The 20,611-nt window shown below is 41.2% G+C and overlaps 1 protein-coding gene across 2 annotated transcripts in view; it reads right to left on the minus strand.

Moving 5' to 3' along the window:
- The window catches only part of LOC126272578 (uncharacterized), a 50,191-nt gene extending 30,676 nt beyond the window's left edge, over positions 1 to 19,515 (minus strand). The window contains exons 1-2 of one of the 2 annotated variants that reach the window (XM_049975503.1): positions 19,113 to 19,515; positions 1,002 to 1,216 (exon numbers count right to left, since the gene is read on the minus strand). In XM_049975503.1, coding sequence (XP_049831460.1) covers positions 1,002 to 1,201 — 200 coding nt within the window. In that variant the 5' untranslated portion in view covers positions 1,202 to 1,216; positions 19,113 to 19,515. The remainder of the gene's footprint in view (positions 1 to 1,001; positions 1,217 to 19,112) is intronic. The other variant, XM_049975502.1, reaches the window with a different exon arrangement.
- Between the last annotated feature and the right edge of the window lie 1,096 nt (positions 19,516 to 20,611).

Here is a 20,611-nt window from a genome sequence, read left to right on the forward strand (position 1 = left end):
CGGGCTGCTAGATTTGTTACTGGTAGGTTTGATCATCACGCGAGTGTTACGGAAATGCTTCAGGAACTCGGGTGGGAGTCTCTAGAGGAAAGGAAGCGTTCTTTTCGTGAGTCGCTACTGAGGAAATTTAGAGAACCAGCATTTGAGGCTCACTGCAGTACAGTTTTACTGCCGCCAACTTATATTTCGCAGAAACACCACAAAGATAAGATACGAGAGATTAGGGCTCGTACAGAGGCATATAGAAGAGAAGATGCTAGTTGTGGTACGAGATACCCTCCGCCACGCACCGTATGGTGGATTGCGGAGTATGTATGTAGATGTAGATGTACATGTAGATTACCAACAAACGACCTCAGACTACCGCTGACTCTTTATGATAAGTATTTTGTGTTTAATTATAACATAAATGACTGCATTATGACTCTAAACGTGTCGTTTTTATATGTGGTACATTGTCAAATGCCGTTTTGATACGTGGACTCTACTTCTTCTTGTAACATTCATAAGCAGTCTTTGCACATTTGGAGAAATACAAATAAATTTTCTGTTTACTGTATTACTTGTTAACTAATCATTTCTGCTCCAGCTTTCCGACAACGACAGTTGCCGCTCCGCTCTGTAGTCCACCTCTCCTTACTATTGTGTACGAAGTAGTACACAACACTGAACATACAGATGGCGTCGCTATGGGTTGAACTTTCTCACCAATTGTGGCAAATTTATTCATAGAAGATTTCGCGAAGAGCGTTATGAAAAACGCTGCACTGAAGCCCACATGACGACAACAAATACAACAATAAGTATGTGTATCATGTTAGTTAACTCTACGTCACCAACTTATCCGTTAAATTTTACTGTTGATACGCTATTCATAGTCGACATAGGTTTCGATGCGACGTTCGTGATACCACATGCAACCCACAGCTCATGTCGCCCGCTTCAGAATTTATCGCGATGTCACAGTAACAGTACAAGTAGTAGTGGAGTGAGTGGCGTACTTGCGCTTCTCGGTGGTGGAGCGGTGTTCGATGTCGTCCAGAGTGGCCAGCAGTCCAGTCAGCTCCTCGCGGATCTCCGCCGCAGTGCTCTGCAGTTTGGCAGCCTCGTCCTGCATCTGCGAAATGGTCACCACGATCGAGTCGTCGCTGTCGGAATCGCAGTACCAGCTCGGAACGTCCTGTCCCTCTCCCGTTTCCATTACGAAACCAGACTGCTGCGGGAACACAAAAAAAGATTAGGCTGTAGATCAGCACTTCTAATACCTTAAATCAAAGACATATATTCCGTTACTGTCCATCTGCAGCACACACACAGGGACACGCAGGCAATAAGTAGGTAGGTAGGTATCATAGTGAATAAAAGTTAGATAAAAGTACTTCAGTCACCCGAGCTTATTAAATGAGCTGTATGTTGGTTATTCTTCCTTAAGGGTAAGATATGTTTGATAGTTTCGAATACGTCCATGTCACTGCAATAACTGTTATTTCGCAGTACGTCTACTGCGGCTACATCCTAAACAAACTTTCAGACTCACTAAAAGACTTCCACGAAACTTATTACTAGATACAAGCTCCGTTTAATATCTAGAAGGACGTACCAGATAAGAAACCAGAGTTATCCGAAGACGGAATATTGCAAAATGGAAATAAGTGTTGTAAGTAATATTTGTTTATTAGTCGCAATAACCGCTAACACTGCGCAAACATAAATGATAACAGCAATAAGTTTCTGAAGAAGTCATGAAACCCAAAGTTTCAAGTAGTATTCCTCAATTATGTTCAAATAGTACGAAATTAATATTACTCCTCATTTAGAAGAAAGAGCTCAGCAGATTCGTGCGTCTGTGGAAAGATCCGTGCCTGAAGCACACACCAACTACCACTATCGCACCTTAGCAAAATATCTGGCCGAAAACCCGAGAAAATTCTGTCCCGTTCTGAAATCGTTAAGCGGGTCCAAGGATTCCGTCCAGTCACTCGTTAACGAGTTTGGTGTGGCAGCAAAACTGAAGCACAAGCTTGCAATTTCGTGTTTAAGAAACCGTTCACGTATGAGAATTATACAAACATAGCGTCGTTTCTCCATGGAACCGACTCCGGTATAGACGACATAGTAATAAGCATTCCGGGTGTAGAGAAGAACTGGAAGAGTTGAAAACGTGAAGTCGCTAGGTCAGGAGGGAAACTCAATTCCTTTTTTATATAGAGTACGAGCTCCACGTCACTGTACTCTTCCTTCTCTCCCATTTATAGCAAATTTCTCTCCATGCCCGAAGTCCCAAGTGATTACAAAAACCGCACGTGACTCCTCTACACAGGAATATCGGTTAGTTGCAGAATCCGTGAACGTATTCTCAGCTCTAGTACGGTTAAGTTCCTTGAGATCCAGGAGCTTCTGTCCACGAGCCAGCACGTTTCTAGAAAGCATCGCTCGTGCGAAACTTAGCTTGCTCTTTTCTCACATGATATACTGCGTACTGTGCATGATGGGCAGTTCCATATTTCTAGATTTCCGAGAAGTATTTGTCACCCTTTCCCACAGCGGCCAGTTAAGGAAGGTATGAACATATGGAATAGGTTCCCAGATATGTGACTGGTTGGAAGACTTCTGAACCAAGATAGGACAGCTAACATTGTTTTCTATATACATAAATGACTTGGGGACAGGGTGGGCAGCAATCTGTGGTTGTTTGATGACGATCCTGGGGTATACGGGTAGATGCCGTAGTTGAGTGGCTTTAGGAGGATACGAGATGACTTAGACAACATTTCTAGACGGTGTAATGAATGACAGCTAGCTCTAAATGTAAAAAAGACTTACGTTAATCCAGGTGTGTAGGAAAGCAAGCCGTATAGTGTTCGGATACAGCATTGATAGTGCCCTGCTTGACACATTGACGTCGATTAAACATCTGCGTGCAACGATGCAAAGATGTATTAAATGCTACGAGCAAATGTGGATTGTGTTTGGGAAGAAGAATGGTAGATTTCGCTTTCTTTCGAGAATTTTCGTGAAGTGTGGTTCATCTGTAAAGGAGACCTCATAAAGGAGCTAGTGCGACCTACTTTTGAATAGTACTCGAGTGTTTGGGTTCAGTACCAGGTCGGAGGAGTTCAAGGGCGGGCTGCTAGTTTTGTTACCGGTTGGTTCGAACGACATGCAAGTGTTACGGAGATGCTTCGGCAACTCAAATGGGTTTCGCTGGAGGGAATATGACGTTCTTTTCTAGGGAAACTACTGAAAAACTTCACAGAACCCGCCTTTGAAACAGACTGTAGAACGATTCTACTGGTGCCAACATACATTTTACCTAAGGACGACGAAGGAAAGATAGTAGAAATTATGACTCATACGGAGGCATATAGATAGTCATTTATCCCTCGCTCTGCCTGCCAGTAGAACAGATAAGGAAATGACTAGCAGTGGAATTGGGTTCCCTCAGCCACGCATCGTACTGAATATGTATGTAGATGGTACATATTGAAGCTGTTCAACAAACTTGGCGCACAACATTGACAGTTGTCTGCTACTAAATTTTAGGGTTATCTTAATGTTTACTAGTATTAACTAAAACTTTCAAGAATTTATGACAGAAAAAAAATGCAATGCACATATCATTTTGGCGTTATGGGTATCTGGCAGTGTACAGTACCAGTCAGATGCTACATCATTTTCTGGTCTTTTCGAGGGATAAGCGTTAAATGTTGCAACATATATATAGACACTCCTGGATATTGAAATAAGAACACCGTCAATTCATTGTCCCAGGAAGGGGAAACTTTATTGACACATTCCTGGGGTCAGATACATCACATGATCACACTGACAGAACCAGAGGCACATAGACACAGGCAACAGAGCATGCACAATGTCGGCACTAGTACAGTGTATATCCACCTTTCGCAGCAATGCAGGCTGCTATTCTCCCATGGAGACGATCGTAGAGATGCTGGATGTAGTCCTGTGGAACGGCTTGCCATGCCATTTCCACCTGGCGCCTCAGTTGGACCAGCGTTCGTGCTGGACGTGCAGACCGCGTGAGGCGACGTTTCATCCAGTCCCAAACATGCTCAATGGGGACAGAACCCGGAGATCTTGCTGGCCAGGGTAGTTGACTTACACCTTCTATAGCACGTTGGGTGGCACGGGATACATGCGGATGTTCATTGTCCTGTTGGAACAGCAAGTTTGCTTGCCGGGCTAGGAATGGTAGAACGATGGGTTCGATGACGGTTTGGATGTACCGTGCACTATTCAGTGTCCCCTCGACGATCACCAGAGTTGTACGGCCAGTGTAGGAGATTGCTCCCCACACCATGATGCCGGGTGTTGGCCCTGTGTGCCTCGGTCGTATGCAGTCCTGATTGTGGCGCTCACCTGCACGGTGCCAAACACGCATACGACCACCATTGGCACCAAAGCAGAAGCGACTCTCATCGCTGAAGACGACACGTCTCCATTCCTCCCTCCATTCACGCCTGTCGCGACACCACTGGAGGCGGGCTGCACGATGTTGGGGCGTGAGCGGAAGACGGCCTAACGGTGTGCGGGACCGTAGCCCAGCTTCATGGAGAAGGTTGCGAATGGTCCTCGCCGATACCCCAGGAGCAACAGTGTCCCTAATTTGCTGGGAAGTGGCGTTGCGGTCCCCTACGGCACTGTGTAGGATCCTACGGTCTTGGCGTGCATCCGTGCGTCACTGCGGTCCGGTCCCAGGTCGACGGGCACGTGCACCTTCCGCCGACCACTGGCGACAACATCGATGTACTGTGGAGACCTCACGCCCCACGTGTTGAGCAATTCGGCGGTACGTCCACCCGGCCTCCTGCATGCCCACTATATGCCTTCGCTCAAAGTCCGTCAACTGCACATACGATTCACGTCCACGCTGTCGCGGCATGCTACCAGTGTTAAAGACTGCGATGGAGCTCCGTATGCCACGGCAAACTGGCTGACACTGACGGCGGCGGTGCACAAACGCTGCGCAGCTAGCGCCATTCGACGGCCAACACCGCGGTTCCTGTTGTGTCCGCTGTGGCGTGCGTGTGATCATTGCTTGTACAGCCCTCTCGCAGTGTCCGGAGCAAGTATGGTGGGTCTGACACACCTGTGTCAATGTGTTCTTTTTTCGATTTCCAGGAGTATATATATATATGATCAGAAGTATCCGGACACCCCAAAAAACATAAGGTTTGAATATTAGGTGCTTTCTGCTTCCCCCTACTGCCAGGCACTCCATATCAAAAGACCACAGTAGTCATTATACATCGTGAGAGAGCGGGATTGGGCGCTCCGCGGAACTCATGTACTTAGAACGTGGTCATGTGATTGGGTGTCACTTGTGTCATACGTCTGCACTCGAGATTTCCTAAACATCCATAGTCCCACTGTTTCCGGTGAAGTGGAAGCGTGAAGGGACACGTACAGCACAAAAGCGTACAAGTCGACCTCGTGTCTTGACTGACAGAACCAAACGGTTGAAGACGGCCGTAATATATAGTAGGCAGACATCTCTCGAGACCATTACGCAGAAATTCCAAACTGCATTAGGATCCATTGCAAGTACTATGACAGGCGGGAGGTGAGAAAACTTTGATATCAAGGTCGAGTGGCTGCTCATAATCCACAGGTCATGCCGGTAAATGCCAAATGACGCCTCGCTTGGTGTAAGGAGCGTAAACATTGGACGATTGATTACTGGAGAAACGTTTTGTAGACTGGTGAATCACAATACATAGCGTGGCGATCCGATGATAGGGTGTGAGTATGGCGAATGCACGGTGAACGTCAACTGTCAGCGTGTGCAGTGCAAACAGTAAATTAGGAGGCGGAAGTGTTATAGAGTGGTCACGTTTTTCATGTGAGGGTTTTGCACTCCTTGTCGATTTGCGTGGCACTATCACAGCACAGGCCTTCACTGATGTTATAAGCACCTTCTTGCTTCCCACTCTTGAACAGCAAATCGGGGATGGCGACTGCATCTTCCAACACAATCGAGCACCTGTTAATAATGCACAGCCGGTAGCGGAGTGGTTACATTACAATAATATCCCTTAAATGAACTGGCCTGCACAGAGTCCTGACCTGAATCCTAAAGAATTCGTTTGGGATGTTTTGGAACGCCGACATCGTGCTAGGCCTCACAGACCGACATCGATACCTCTCCTCAGTACAGCACTCCGTGAAGAATGGGCTGCCATTCTCCAAGAAACCTTCCAGCACCTGACTGAACGTGTGCCTGCGGGAGCGGAAGCTATCATCGAGGCTAAGAGTGGTCCAACACCATACTGAAATGCAGCATTATCGATGGTGGGCACCACCAACTTGCAAGTCATTTTCAGCCAGGTGTCCAGATACTTTTGATCTCATAGTGTATTTCCTTATTATAACGTGGATTTTAAAGTTATTCTTATCTGATCGAACAGAGGAACGCTAGGCCTTCGTTCCATTTGGAAAAGCATTCTATGTCCTCTTGACAGCTCCTTTTGCGTCATTTACTACTTCAAAATGAATTACCCGACATGAGCCAGGGTAATGTAAGAAATTGATGTTGTTGTACTTAATTCAATTCAGTAACTAAATGGAGAACAAAGAAATTTGCAAGATGGCAACTATTTCTGCAGTGAGACTTTGTGACTGCTGCATTAGCTGATCAAAAATAGCCCGATACCTCTATGTAATTGTTCTGTGCATATCACGAAAGGCAGAGCCGCCAGTAAAAAAGGAGTTGGGGGCTACTGTGTTGGCGGCCAGTGTGGCCGAGCGGTTCTAGGTGCTACAGTCTGGAACCGCGCGACCGCTACTGTCACAGGTTCGAATCCTGCCTCGGGCATGTGTGTGTGATGTTCGTAGGTTAGTGAGGTTTAAGTAGTTCTAAGTTCTAGGGGACTGATGACCTGAAGTCCCATAGTGCTCAGAGCCATTTGAACCATTTGAACTACTGTGTTGTCAACAGAGAAGCACTAACGGCAGAATGGGCAGGTGAGGTGAGCACAGTGACTTCGAATGTGAACTAGTCATCCATCGTATGTGACTTGAGTAAAAAACTTGACATGAACATTTCAAACCCTCTAAAGCTGCATTAGAACGCCGATCTCGCTTTGTACCTCAGCACCAAGCTCACTACTTCTCCGGTTTGGCTCTTGAAGGAGAATAGGCTGTCATCCGTTTACAGACATTCAGACACCTTGCTGACATTGCCCCAGACGTTTTTAAGTCGTCATGAAGGCGATGGTTGAATACAACACCTATAAGTGTCCATTACAACGTGCCCATACACATTTGATCAGATACTGTATATCGTTCCAGAGAGTGACAGAAATGCACATGTTAGGTGGGTGTCTGCCGACACTGTGGTTCAAAATAGGTGTGGCAATATAGGCTGTGGAAATATTTGTGGTGGACCTTTTCTGTGTAGACAAAACCAATCCAGTCCAGCTTCGTGCATTGTTAATAAGCTACTATTATCAAAATGAGTACAAAAATATTATCTGATTGATGGCTAAGTTCGACGGTATTCACTTAGCTTCGTATGTAAAGATCACAAACATTTTTGCTACGTCTACGCCTACATCTACATCAATACTCTGCAAATTACATTTAAGTGCCCGGCAGAGAGATCATCGAACCATCTTCACAATAATTCTCTGTTATTCCAACATCGTACAGCGACCGCTACGGTCGCAGGTTAGAATCCTGCCTCGGGCATGGATGTGTGTGTTGTCCTTAGGTTAGTTAGGTTTAAGTAGTTCAAGGTTCTAGGGGACTTATGACCTCAGCAGTTGAGTCCAATAGTGCTCAGAGCCATTTGAAACATTTTTGATTCCGCCGCAACGAAAAACGGCTTTGTATTAATGATGTCCGCCCCAAATTGTATATCATGTCAGCGACACTCTGTCCCCTATTTCTTGATAATGCAAAACGTGCTGCCCTTCTTTGAACTTTCTCGATGTACTCCGTCAGTCCTGCTCGTAACGATCCCTCACCGCCCAGCAGTATTCTAAAAGAGGACAGACAAGCGTAGTATAGCCTGCTCTTAAGTATATCTGATACATTTTCTACGTGTCCTGCCAATAAAACGCTGTCTTTGGTTAGCCTTCCCCACAACATTTTCTATGTTTTTTCCCACATTAAGTTGTTCGTAATTGTAATTCCTACATATTTAGTTGAATTTACGGCCTTTAGATTTGACTGATTTATCGTGTAATCGACGTATAACGGATTCGTTTTAGCATAATGTGGATGACCTAAGACTTTTCGTTATTTAGAGTCAATTGACAATTTTTGCACCATACAGATATCTCTTCTAAATCGTTTTGCGATTTGTTCTGATCCTCTAATGACTTTACTAATCGATATACATCAGCATCATCCGCAAGCAACCTACGACGGGTGCTCAGATTGTCTCCCAAATCGTTTATATAGGTAAGGAACAGCTAAATCTCTATAACATTACTTTGGGGAACCCCAGAATCACTTCCGTTTTACGAGATGCCTTTCCGTCAAATGCTACTAACTGCGACCTCTGACAGGGAATCACGAATCCAGTCACATTACAGGCGATATTGCATAAGCACACAATTTCACTAAAAGCCATTTGTGTGGTAAAGCGTGGAAAGCTTTCTGTAAATCTCGAAATACGGAATCAGTTGGAAATCCCTTGTCAATAGCACTCAACACTTCGTGTGAGTAAAGAGATAGTTGTGTTTCACAAGGACGATTTTCTAAATCGATGTTGACTGTGTGTCAATAGACGGTTCTCTTCAAGGTAATGCATAATGTTGGAATACAATACACGTTCCAGAATCACGTTGCATATCGACATTAATGGTATGGACCTGTAATTTAGTGGATCACTCCTACTACCTTTCTTGAATACTGGTGTGAATTGTGCAGTTTTTCCGTTTTTTGCTACGGATCTTTTGTTGAGCGAACGGTTGTATATGATTGTTACGTATGTAGCAGTTGTATCAGCATACCATGAAAGGTCCCTAACTTTTATACAGTCTGGACGAGAATACTTGCTTTTATTAAGTTATTTAAGTTGGTTCACTACTCCGAGGACATCTGTTTCCAAGTTACTCATGTTTGCAGCTGATCTTTATTGGAATTCTGGAATATTTACTTCGTCTTCTTTGGTGATGGCATTTCAGAAGGCTGCGTTTAGTAACTCTGTTTTGGCAGCACTATCGTCGGCGGTATTTCCATTGCTATCGCGCAGAGAAGGCATTGATTGTGTTTTGCCGCTAGTATGCTTCACATACGACTAAAATCTCTTTGGAGTTTCTGCCAGATATCGAGACAAAGTTTCGTTGTGGAAACTATTATAAACATCTCGCATTGACGTCTGCGCTAAATTTCGAGCTTCTGTATAAGATCGCGAATCTTGGAAATTTTGCGTCCCGTTTAAATCTGGCATGTCTTTGTTGTTGTTTTTACAACAGTATTCTGAGCCGTTTTCTGTACCAAGAAGGATCAACTCCGTCGTTTGTTAATTTATTTGGTATAAATTTTAACTGGGCTGCTTCTTGTTGGCACCGCTGTGTAGCGCTTGAATTGGGCTGACTGCGCTTTCTTTGTAAGAGACTCTGTGGCTGGTAGGACTCGTTGCTGGAAGTTAGTCGCCAGCAGTGATGGAAGTACTGTTGGGCAGTTGGAGGTGAACAGCCAGCAGTGATGGATGTTATATGTGAGAAGTTAGCATTGATGGAGGGTAGTCTGAAGTGTTAGTGTACGCTAACGATCTGTACATGTTCGACTTTAAGGTTGAATATTATTCATGATTATATATAGAAAAATATGTATGGTCATTATGTTGAAGAAAATGTAACTTTGAACTAATTATTTCGTCGTTTCCTATATCTTCATTGCACTAATTCATTCATTAATATCGACTGATCTTTGGGTCGAATCAAAATACAGACGAAAGTATACACACACACACACACACACACACACACACACACACACACACACACACACACACACACATTCTTCGTACGTTCATACTACGACATTTGGTAATTTTTTGTTATTAAATGAAAAATTATATATTTTCTTTCATGTCATACTGATTAACTCTAGCGCCAGCTCACTCAAACATTCAAAAAATATATTCCAAATATATGAATAACTGAGAACAAGATTGTTCATTATGCAGAAATATAGCTAAAAAAATTACCTCTTAATGTATTTTAATTCCTTTATTTCTAGTAGAACACCTTGGGTAACAGAAGAAATATTGAACTTCATTGACGAAAGGAGAAAATATAAAAATGCAGTAAATTAAGCAGGAAAAAAAGGAATACAGACGTCTCAAAAATGAGATCGACGGGAAGTCGAAAATGGCTAAGCAGGGATGGCTAGAGGACAAATGTAAGGATGTAGAGGCTTATCTCACTAGGGATAAGATAGATACCACCAACAGGAAAATTAAAGAGACTTTTAGAGAAAAGAGAGCCACTTGTATGAATATCAAGAGCTCAGATGGAAACCCAGTTCTAAGCAAAGAAGGAAAAGCAGAAAGGTGGAAGGAGTATATACAGGGTCTATACAAGGACGGTGTACTTGAGGACAATATTATGGAAATGGAAGAGGATGTAGATGAAGATGAAATGGGAGATACGATACTGCGAGAAGAGTTTGACAGAGCACTGAAAGACCTCAATCGAAACAAAGCCCCGGGAGTAGACAACATACCATTAGCTACTGACGGCCTTGGTAGAGCCAGTCCTGACAAAACTCTACCATCTGGTGAGCAAGATGTATGAGACAGGAGAAATACCCTCAGACTTCAGGAAGAATATAATAATTCCAATCCCAAAGAAAGCAGGTGTTGACAGATGTGAAAATTACCTAACTATCAGTTTAATAAGACACAGCTGCAAAATACTAACGCGAATTCTTTACAGACGAATGGAAAAACTTGTAGAAGCCGACCTCGGGGAAGATCAGTTTGGATTCCGTAGAAATATTGGAACGCTTGAGGCAATACTGACCTTACGACTTATCTTAGAAGAAAGAATAAGGAAAGGCAAACCTACGTTTCTAGCGTTTGAAGACTTCGGGAAAGCTTTTGACAATGTTGACTGGAATTCTCTTTCAAATTCTAAAGGTGGCAGGGGTAAAATACAGGGAGCGAAAAGCTATATACAATTTGTACAGAAACTAGATTGCAGAAATAAGAGCCGAGGGGCATGAAAGGGAAGCAGTGGTTGGAAAGGGAGTGAGACAGGGTTGTAGCCTCTCCCCGATGTTATTCAATCTGTATATTGAGCAACCAGTACAGAAAACAAAAGAAAAAATCGGAGTAGGTATTAAAATCCATGGAGAAGAAATAAAAACTTTGAGGTTCGGCGATGACTTTGTAATTCTGTCAGTGACAGCAAAGGACTTGGAAGAGCAGTTGAACGAAATAGACAGTGTCTTGAAAGGAGGATATAAGATGAACATCAACAAAAGCAAAACGAGGATAATGGAATGTAGTCGAATTAGGTCGGGTGATGCTGAGGGAATTAGATTAGGAAATGAGACACTTAAAGTAGTAAAGGAGTTTTGCTATTTGGGGAGCAAAATAACTGATGATGGTCGAAGTAGAGAAGATATAAAATGTAGACTGGCAATGGCAAGCAAAGCGTTTCTCAAGAAGAGAAATTTGTTAACATCGAGCATAGATTTAAGTGTCAGGAATCGTTTCTGAAAGTATTTGTATGGAGTGTAGCCATATATCGAAGTGAAACAGGGATTATAAATAGTTTGGACAAGAAGAGAAAAGATGCTTTCAAAATTTGGTGCTACTGAAGAAAGCTGAAGGTTAGATGGGTAGATCACATAACTAATGATGAAGTTTTGAATAGAACTGGGGAGAAGAGGAGTATGTCGCACAACTTGACAAAAAGAAGGGATCGGTTAGTAGGACATGTTCTGAGGCATCAAGGGATCACAAATTTAGCATTGGAGGGTAGCGTGGATGGTAAAAATCATAGAGGGAGACCAAGAGATGAATACACTAAGCAGATTCAGAAGGATGCGGATTGCAGTAAGTACTGGGAGATGAAGAAGCTTGCACAGGATAGGGTAGCATGGAGAGCTCCATCAAACCAGTCTCAGGACTGAAGACCACAACAGCAACAAAATTTCATTTGATTTAACTTTAATAAACTATGTTACGTAAATTTTATAAATATATTTCGCTGCCGAGCAGCATCCTGATTGCTTTAAGCCCTGTTCGCATGGGGGAAGGATGAGGGAGGAGGGTTGATCCTACCAATAAAAGAAAAGCATCCGTTCGCCTGTCTTGATCCACAAAGTCAATAGTTACCACATAATATGCAATGTAGCGACCATCATTAACAGCGGATTCGATCTGGAAATTACTCGGCAATGTACATCATCGGTTTTAGACAACCTTGATTCGTTTGTTCGATTTTCGCCTCACAGTGGATATTCTCTCATGGATTCGTTTGCTTCCAAATGTAATATCGCGGCTTCACAGTATCGATTCACCATTCCTCATAAGCGACTTCTAATCAAGCTGCGGAGCTATGGGGTATCGTCTCAGTTGTGCGACTGGATTCGTGATTTCCTGTCAGGAAGGTCGCAGTTCGTAGTAATAGACGGCAAATCATCGAGTAAAACTGAAGTGATATCAGGTGTTCCCCAGGGAAGCGTCCTGGGACCTCCACTGTTCCTGATCTATATAAATGACCTGGGTGACAATCTGAGCAGTTCTCTTAGACTGTTCGCAGATGATGCTGTAATTTACCGTCTAGTAAGGTCATCCGAAGACCAGTATCAGTTGCAAAGCGATTTAGAAAAGATTGCTGTATGGTGTGTCAGGTGGCAGTTGACGCTAAATAGCGAAAAGTGTGAGATGATCCACATGAGTTCCAAAAGAAATCCGTTGGAATTCGATTACTCGATAAACAGTACAATTCTCAAGGCTGTCAATTCAACTAAGTACCTGGGTGTTAAAATTACGAACAACTTCAGTTGGAAGGACCATATAGATAATATTGTCGGGAAGGCGAGCCAAAGGTTGCGTTTCATTGGCAGGATACTTAGAAGATGCAACAAGTCCACTAAAGAGACAGCTTACACTACACTCGTTCGTCCTCTGTTAGAATATTGCTGCGCGGTGTGGGATCCTTACCAGGTGGGATTGACGGAGGACGTCGAAAGGGTGCAAAAAAGGGCAACTCGTTTTGTATTATCACGTTATAGGGGAGAGAGTGTGGCAGATATGATACACGAGTTGGGATGGAAGTCATTGCAGCATAGACGTTTTTCGTCGCGGCGAGACCTTTTTACGAAATTTCAGTCACCAACTTTCTCTTCCGAATGCGAAAATATTTTGTTGAGCCCAACCTACATAGGTAGGAATGATCATCAAAATAAAATTAGAGAAATCAGAGCTCGAACAGAAAGGTTTAGGTGTTCGTTTTTCCCGCTCGCTGTTCGGGAGTGGAATAGTAGAGAGATAGTATGATTGTGGTTCGATGAACCCTCTGCCAAGCACTTAAATGTGAATTGCAGAGTAGTCATGTAGATGTAGATGTAGATCACGTTTGGTAAACACCATTAGTACGGCACTGACTGCAACACCGAAGTTTATGCAATACCGAAGTTGATGTCGGGATATTTAGCATTACTCCGAGTGCTTCCCTGTCGCCCATCTTTCGGAGCAGAAGCTGCTATTGAAGAAGTAACAACAGTACTCCTACAGCAGCAATTAAATGATTGAAACGAGTGAATGAATCAGTGGGGCATTTTCCTAAATGACTATGAACATCTGTTTTGACAGTCGTATGAATAATAGAGCCCGTGAACGTTTTTACGTATGCACACAGAGGTGATAAGGTAGTCCAAATCCCAGTCTCTGATTACGGACTCAACTCTCGCCGATTGGTTCCTCCGCCGTGGTGTATGAGGCCCGGAAATTAGATGCTCCGAGGACGCACGAAATTTATTGGAAGCGGAAGTCGCTGCAACGATGATTCATAGCTCTCAGAATAATGGTGTAATCTAAATATGAGGCGAACAAATGAAGGATGGTCACATAAATTTTCGAAGACGAAATCCGAATACCTCTGTTCTAACCGTTTAAAAGATTTCCATTTAGAAGATTGTTTCATATTTCATTTCCCGTTGTATGTCAACTTGTGGAATGTATCATAAAAAAATTCTTAGACAACACCATAGAACAAGCAAATGACACGATTGTGAAATGAATTTGAGGAAAAGTATACACTGATGATTCACAATATCTATCAACATAAGTATTTCAGCCATGCAATAACTGCTCCAAAAATGAACTATTGGAAGTCCGAAATTATGTGCTTGACATATGCATGTAGTCCTGGATAGCACTACTTTAAAAACCATCAGACATTCAAATTGAATTTTAATAAAGGGCAAAAATGTTACCGAAAGTAAATGTCACTTTTTCCTCAATATTTGTCTTGTAGAAGAAAGGAAGTGTAGAAAATAAATAAGTAACTAGCTACGTGTTTTTTTTATGGGAATGTTAGGAGAGATGGTGAGGAAAAGGACCACAGAAGGCTGTGGGAACAGGGATCAAAGTCAAGAGAGAGATCTTAAAGAAGTATGCATCTAGTATTAGCGTCAGACTCCTCCAAAGTCTGTTAAATAAAATGGAAGTACATGATAATGACTGACTATTCTACTGTGTATCAAAACAACCATAACAAAACACCCTAAACCCCAGTACACATTCCACTACGCGGCAAAAGTATTAAACAGCACGTAAAAAATTCATTGTTAGCATACCAAGCAGTGGGAAATGGGAAGGAAACTTAAGGCGTGTCGTGGGACTATGATGAGGAACTGTAAAGTGGGATTATCATTAAACGCCTCAGGAATTTCTCGTCGCTGTTAAAGAACGTGTCATCTAGTAAATGGTACAGATGTCGACACCTGCGTACGCCTCGTAGAGAATGCAACATACATAAAAGACGTCCAAAATATGCCTTTCTTTTATTCCGGTATCACCAATAAGAAGATAATCGTTCCTAATAGGTCTCCAACTAGCAGCACGCTGCGTCTCACACGCTAGGAGACTAATACAAGCATACCAGGAGAAGCTCTGCACATTACGACACGCAATACGTAGTAATTCTGGCTCTACAAGAATGGAAGCTCGTTTTTAAATACTTTCATAAAATTTCAGTGCTACTAAGCTGCTATATGCTGAGAAGTTTTCTTTGTGTAGTGGCATGTTTCGTTAACGACCGAGCAACGGCCAAGAATTTCGTGTCACTTATATCTTGATGTGTTTTATGAAAACTTAAGACTGATATAAAATACACGTCACTATTCTTTAGGTTAATACCTGAAAACAATCACGGAAAGACAGATATAAACGAAAAACAGACTGAGAGTTGGCTCAATATGCTTCATGAAAAAATTTAGAGATGTAAAGGAAAAAGAAAATAGACAACAACGTAAAATATTCGCAGCTTGTATGATTTATATTGTTATATTGTTCTTACTAGGCGAATAATACTGCAAGAACTGTATACCAATGTTTCTAGAAACGGGAAGGAGGAAAATAAATTTGGAATTAGTATTTGCTGTACCGTGCGGATAATTTGCACTTGAGGAACTCACTGATGTCCACATTTATGGTATTACGTTTTTCGGTTTCATAACACATGGAACCGGAATAACAGTTCGGCAAGAAATCAATATATCGGGAAGGTTAATAATCTGCTGAAATGGTTGACATCGCTCAAATTTATTGTTTGAACATACCATGGTTAAGTAATATAAATATTTAATGGGAATACTAAAACAATAATAGCAATTAAATACTAAGAAATTTCTACATAGTTGTGGCACTGTCGCTGCAGGTGTTTCAAAAATGCACAATGAAGAGGCAAAGAGTAAACGCAAAGCTTGCTTGCGTCAAGAAAAAAAATGTGTCTGCCATTGTAGTTTAAAACTCTTTACCTCAAAAATTTTACGAATAAATACATGCTAGAAAAATCTACGATGACGTATATTAAAATGACATGAGTGACTGATTTAAAATTATTAAGAAGGCTTAAGAATGAAACGTGGAAGTAGAACAGATGTACAGATGTTCTCAGGTTTGAAATCGTACAGTGTAGAGATGTTTTACAACACCAGTGATAAGCAAGAAGAGATATCGTTAGCAACAGTAAATATACTCTCGCTTGCTGTTCTGTGCACAGTTATGACAGTATAATTATGTGAACGGAGAATAGATTGTTTGGTGGGAGTGCATCACGGAAACTATAACTATACTCCTTACCGTTCATTGTCGTATACTACCTTGACATCATTTTACCAAATGTAGTGACAATACCACCAAAGAAAACATACACCAGAGGCTACGGAAACTATTCTGCCAAACTAAAGCGACAGCAAATATTTTTATGGATCTGTGATTTACAAAAATATTATCAAATATTTTGAACCAAATACTCTACAAAATTTCTTTACACAATAAATCTGTAAAGAGAACGCTTTTACTATACTTAAAAAGTAATGTGGCCTTTAGTTGTGTGGTTGATGGTGTAATGATTTTCTTTATTTCTTTTGTAATATATTAAGCGTTTAACGCAATAAAAACCTTACCATACTGTGTACTAGAACATAAGATACTGAATCTTCTTTTGTGCAACACACATACCAAGGATGTACAATAGTTCAAAGTAGGTGCACGATGGGAAAAAGAGTTCAAGCGCTTTGTGGTCTCGTTCCCAACTGAACTAGCGTTTTAGTCATTGGAAAACTGTGTAACTACATGTTAAAGTCGCGAAATTAAATCAGATTAGGATCTTCGTAGGATTTTTTTAACTGCTTGTTGAAACATACTATAATAACAAAAAATTACGGAACTCATTGTTATGGATGGAAGTAGCGTTTTGTACTTATTCAGTTACTGCTCATTTTTAAAAAAATGACTGGTGGAATTTTTCTTTGCAATTGCCTCGGAGTGAATATTGATAGCGCCTTTTGCATGCAATCCTAATGTTGCGGAACAGTCAATCTGTATAGCTGATGGTTTAATGATTTTCTTTGTTACTTTCGTATGTATTAAGCGTTTAGCGCACACTGGGTGCTAGAACATAAGAAACTGAATCTTCGGAGAAAGTCAGTTAGTTTTCGAGGGCAAATAGGGATACATGTAAACATGAAGTCACTCATTTGACAGAGACTTTTACTTTCCTGATTTTGACGCATTTTGGCGTTTATATAATTTATGTACATAGCAATATTGCAGAGACAGTCGTTTTAGTGTATTTTTCTAATAAATGGGATCTAGACTGGTACGAATTAATTCGTAAAATATGTAATTTATGAAATGGCGACAGGCTCGTACTGTTTAATGGCGTTGTGTGGACGGCCCTTCCTTCACTTCTGCTTTTCCCAGAAACAGGGAAATCAGTTGTTGATTTGTAAATAGCTTGCACACGTTATTTGTATTATTAATAATGAGTCTGAAATACGATCAATAATTGGGGTGACGGAATGATACGAAATACCTATATTACGAGTGGATGACCCGACCGCAAATACACAAATTCAGTTATACGTCAGGCGGAACATGAAATTTTTAAAGAATTCTGCAGGATTCTGGATTCTAGTGAACAGAAAATAACTGAACGCGAGTCATGTTACTTCAAAACCTAGACCTCTATGGCGTTACTACAATTCAGTCGGTCACCACAACCTAGATTTCATTTTCACATTTGTTGGCTTCGCCAACTTACAACCAAACAGTTGCCTCTCAACCCAACCTTCACCTTTGGGCCAAGTTGCTGTAGTAGAGAATATGATAAGCAGTAAGAATTTTTAAAAATGCTGATAAATAGATTAAATATTATAATTCTCCCCAAAACAGAAGAGAAAGAATTTTTAAGTAATTAAAATAGCAATTGGTTACTGATTATTTCAGTTTATGTAAGTACAGTTGCTGAAGATGGATAAAATACTAGAAAGAATTATGTTTCTCATACACAGCAGAGATATATACATTCTCTCGAAACCAACGAAAATAGCACAATAAATAGCGCACTAAAGGGGTTTACATCGAAATGGGCACTGAGAATTGAGCCACAGAACCCAGACTATCACATCACTGGCCTAAGTCCTAAATATAACCAGTCTGGGTCTTGATCTACGCTGCGTATTATCGCCACAACATAGATTCCATCTTTGAAACGAAATTATTAACATCATTTCAACACAGATAGTGCAAATTTCCGTACGTATATAAAAAAGTACGCTTGTATCCGCCAGAATCTAAAGCTGACAGATGGGCCGTCCGTACAACATATATAATTCATATTTTATCGGCATGAAAACGTGTCTCCTGTGCACTGACTGCCACGTACAATCCTACAATTGTTGTTTCCGACTTGAAACGGATACGCACTGGCAACAGGTGCAGCACTCGGATGCCACCGTGTAACTTTTAGCCGAAGGATGGTCTTCTTCACAATTCGTGATCGGCAAACCAGAATTTTGTGATGTTTTTTTTTTCTAATGTGGAACTACACCAATAAATTATGATAATAACCGAGTAGAAATCTACAGACACAAGGAATGTCATTTAGTGCCTTAGTTTTTGTCTATATTTCATGGCAGAGTGCAGAGTGTGTGCTTACTTCACCAGTTTAAAGCAAATTAGGAATATTCAAGCAAACTTCGACCTACAGGTAACCTTTGGTAATCAGTAGCACATAGTCTAGTGGTCAGTATCGATTCCATTGATGAACTTAGGAAATGTACAGTAGCCACCTTCACGTTTTAGCCTACTGTTTACCCTAGATCGACCGTGTTTTCAGCCGCCAGGATTGTCTACACTGTGTGTGGTATAAAATGACTAGAAAGCTTCGAACATTTCTTCGTTTCAAAGACATGTGACAGATTTTTAGCGACGTTTGCTCAGAGTACGAAATTTTAATCTGTACTTACGTCACACATGTCTCGTACAGTTACGCACACAATCAAAATCGGTTGTCAAACTCCATAGTGTTTAAAATTCAGAGCATTTCTAGAATAATGGCGTGAAGGGTGAACTGTCAACGACATCTGCAAAGTATGATACATAAACTTACCTAATACAGGAACGTCGCCGTATTATCAAGTTCCCTCTAAGAGCAGTATAGTAGTAGTTCCTGAACAAAGACGCATATATATGAGCACGTTTGTATCCTTGTGCAAGCTGATGCAAAAGAACTATTTTCTGTGGATGGTAAATACAGAACTTTCAACTCAGAATTTCTAAGCATTACGTAACACGGAGCTACAATACGCAGCAAAGAGCACAATTAATCTCCAAAGAGAAAAAAAAAAACTACCCTTTCGATTATATTAACGCGCCCTCTTGAATATTGTAAAACCTGAAAATTTATTCACAACGCTCAGAAGTTTTATTATGTTACTAATTTTCATTCCAACGATGGTAGTGCAATAGCTAATCTTCTGATATGGTACCTCTGCAAGCAAATGAAGAAAAATAAGTCACTGCTGTATTACGTGTATTCTGGTGCGAGAGCGCGCGGTTTACTTCTATTTTTCAGACTTTCAGCCAATAACCAAAGAAAACTAACAACAGATCTTCACTAAGGACACCGAATGTTACCTATAAGCGACAATTATAAAGCCTTAGATCGTACTGGTTAATAAAAAGAGATATAAATCAGACTGAAATAGGGATGTGTGCTGTAGTATCGTAGCTGTTTAAGAAAAATATGTAATCTGCTGCTGTTTAGCGACAGTCTGTTAATATTAAACCTTGTTAACTGTGATGAACCAGCACTCCCTGATGCTCTGTTATGAAACTGACGCCTTCTTAGCCTCAAAGTGCTTGCGCTATTGTGTTTTAAAGATATTTCTGACATAACAACGCCATTTGGCAACACTGTCTGATACAATGCCCAAGAAAATCTGCAAATACTACAGCATTTTCTGTTGCTTAGGCCTGTGTGTCGAACACAACTTGAACTTTTAGGAACAGTTTACATCACAGTTCGGAAAAATCTCTGGTTCTGTTCGATCTTTCGAGTAGTCCGCGACCTAGTGACTATTATTGGTACTATGTTCACGGCCAGTCTTAGCGTTTTTAATAGACTATGGATTTTAATAGTAAAAATAACTGTTAAACACGAACTAAAATATCTTCCGAGGTGCAGCTGATTTGCAACAGTGGCAATTAACAAATATGGGGCTATAATCATGATTGTGTCCAACTCTCAAGCTTTCGCTCGTCCCGCGATCTAGTGGCGACTGGTGGTACTATCTCCAAAAGTGCTCTTGGCGTAATAATTTTTTCTCGCGATAGCAAATACGATCAGTGTATGACGGTATATTTCGTCTGTTAGGCATTTGATTCTTCATTAATTTTCTTCCGTAATTCATCTAAATGTTTCGATCTTGTTTTCAAACTCAATTGTAATGTTTTTAAGTGCATGTATAAAGGTATTTATACAGAAATCTAAATGCTACTTTGCAGTCCACTTGGTAAATTATTAGTCTCTTATTAACAAACTAAATATTTACGAACTTTCAGCATGCTGGAATAACTGTAGGTCAGCCTGAAATCAATCAATTTGCA

The sequence above is a fragment of the Schistocerca gregaria genome, chromosome 5 (genome assembly GCF_023897955.1).
Source record: "Schistocerca gregaria isolate iqSchGreg1 chromosome 5, iqSchGreg1.2, whole genome shotgun sequence".
Taxonomy (NCBI): Eukaryota; Metazoa; Arthropoda; class Insecta; order Orthoptera; family Acrididae; genus Schistocerca; species Schistocerca gregaria.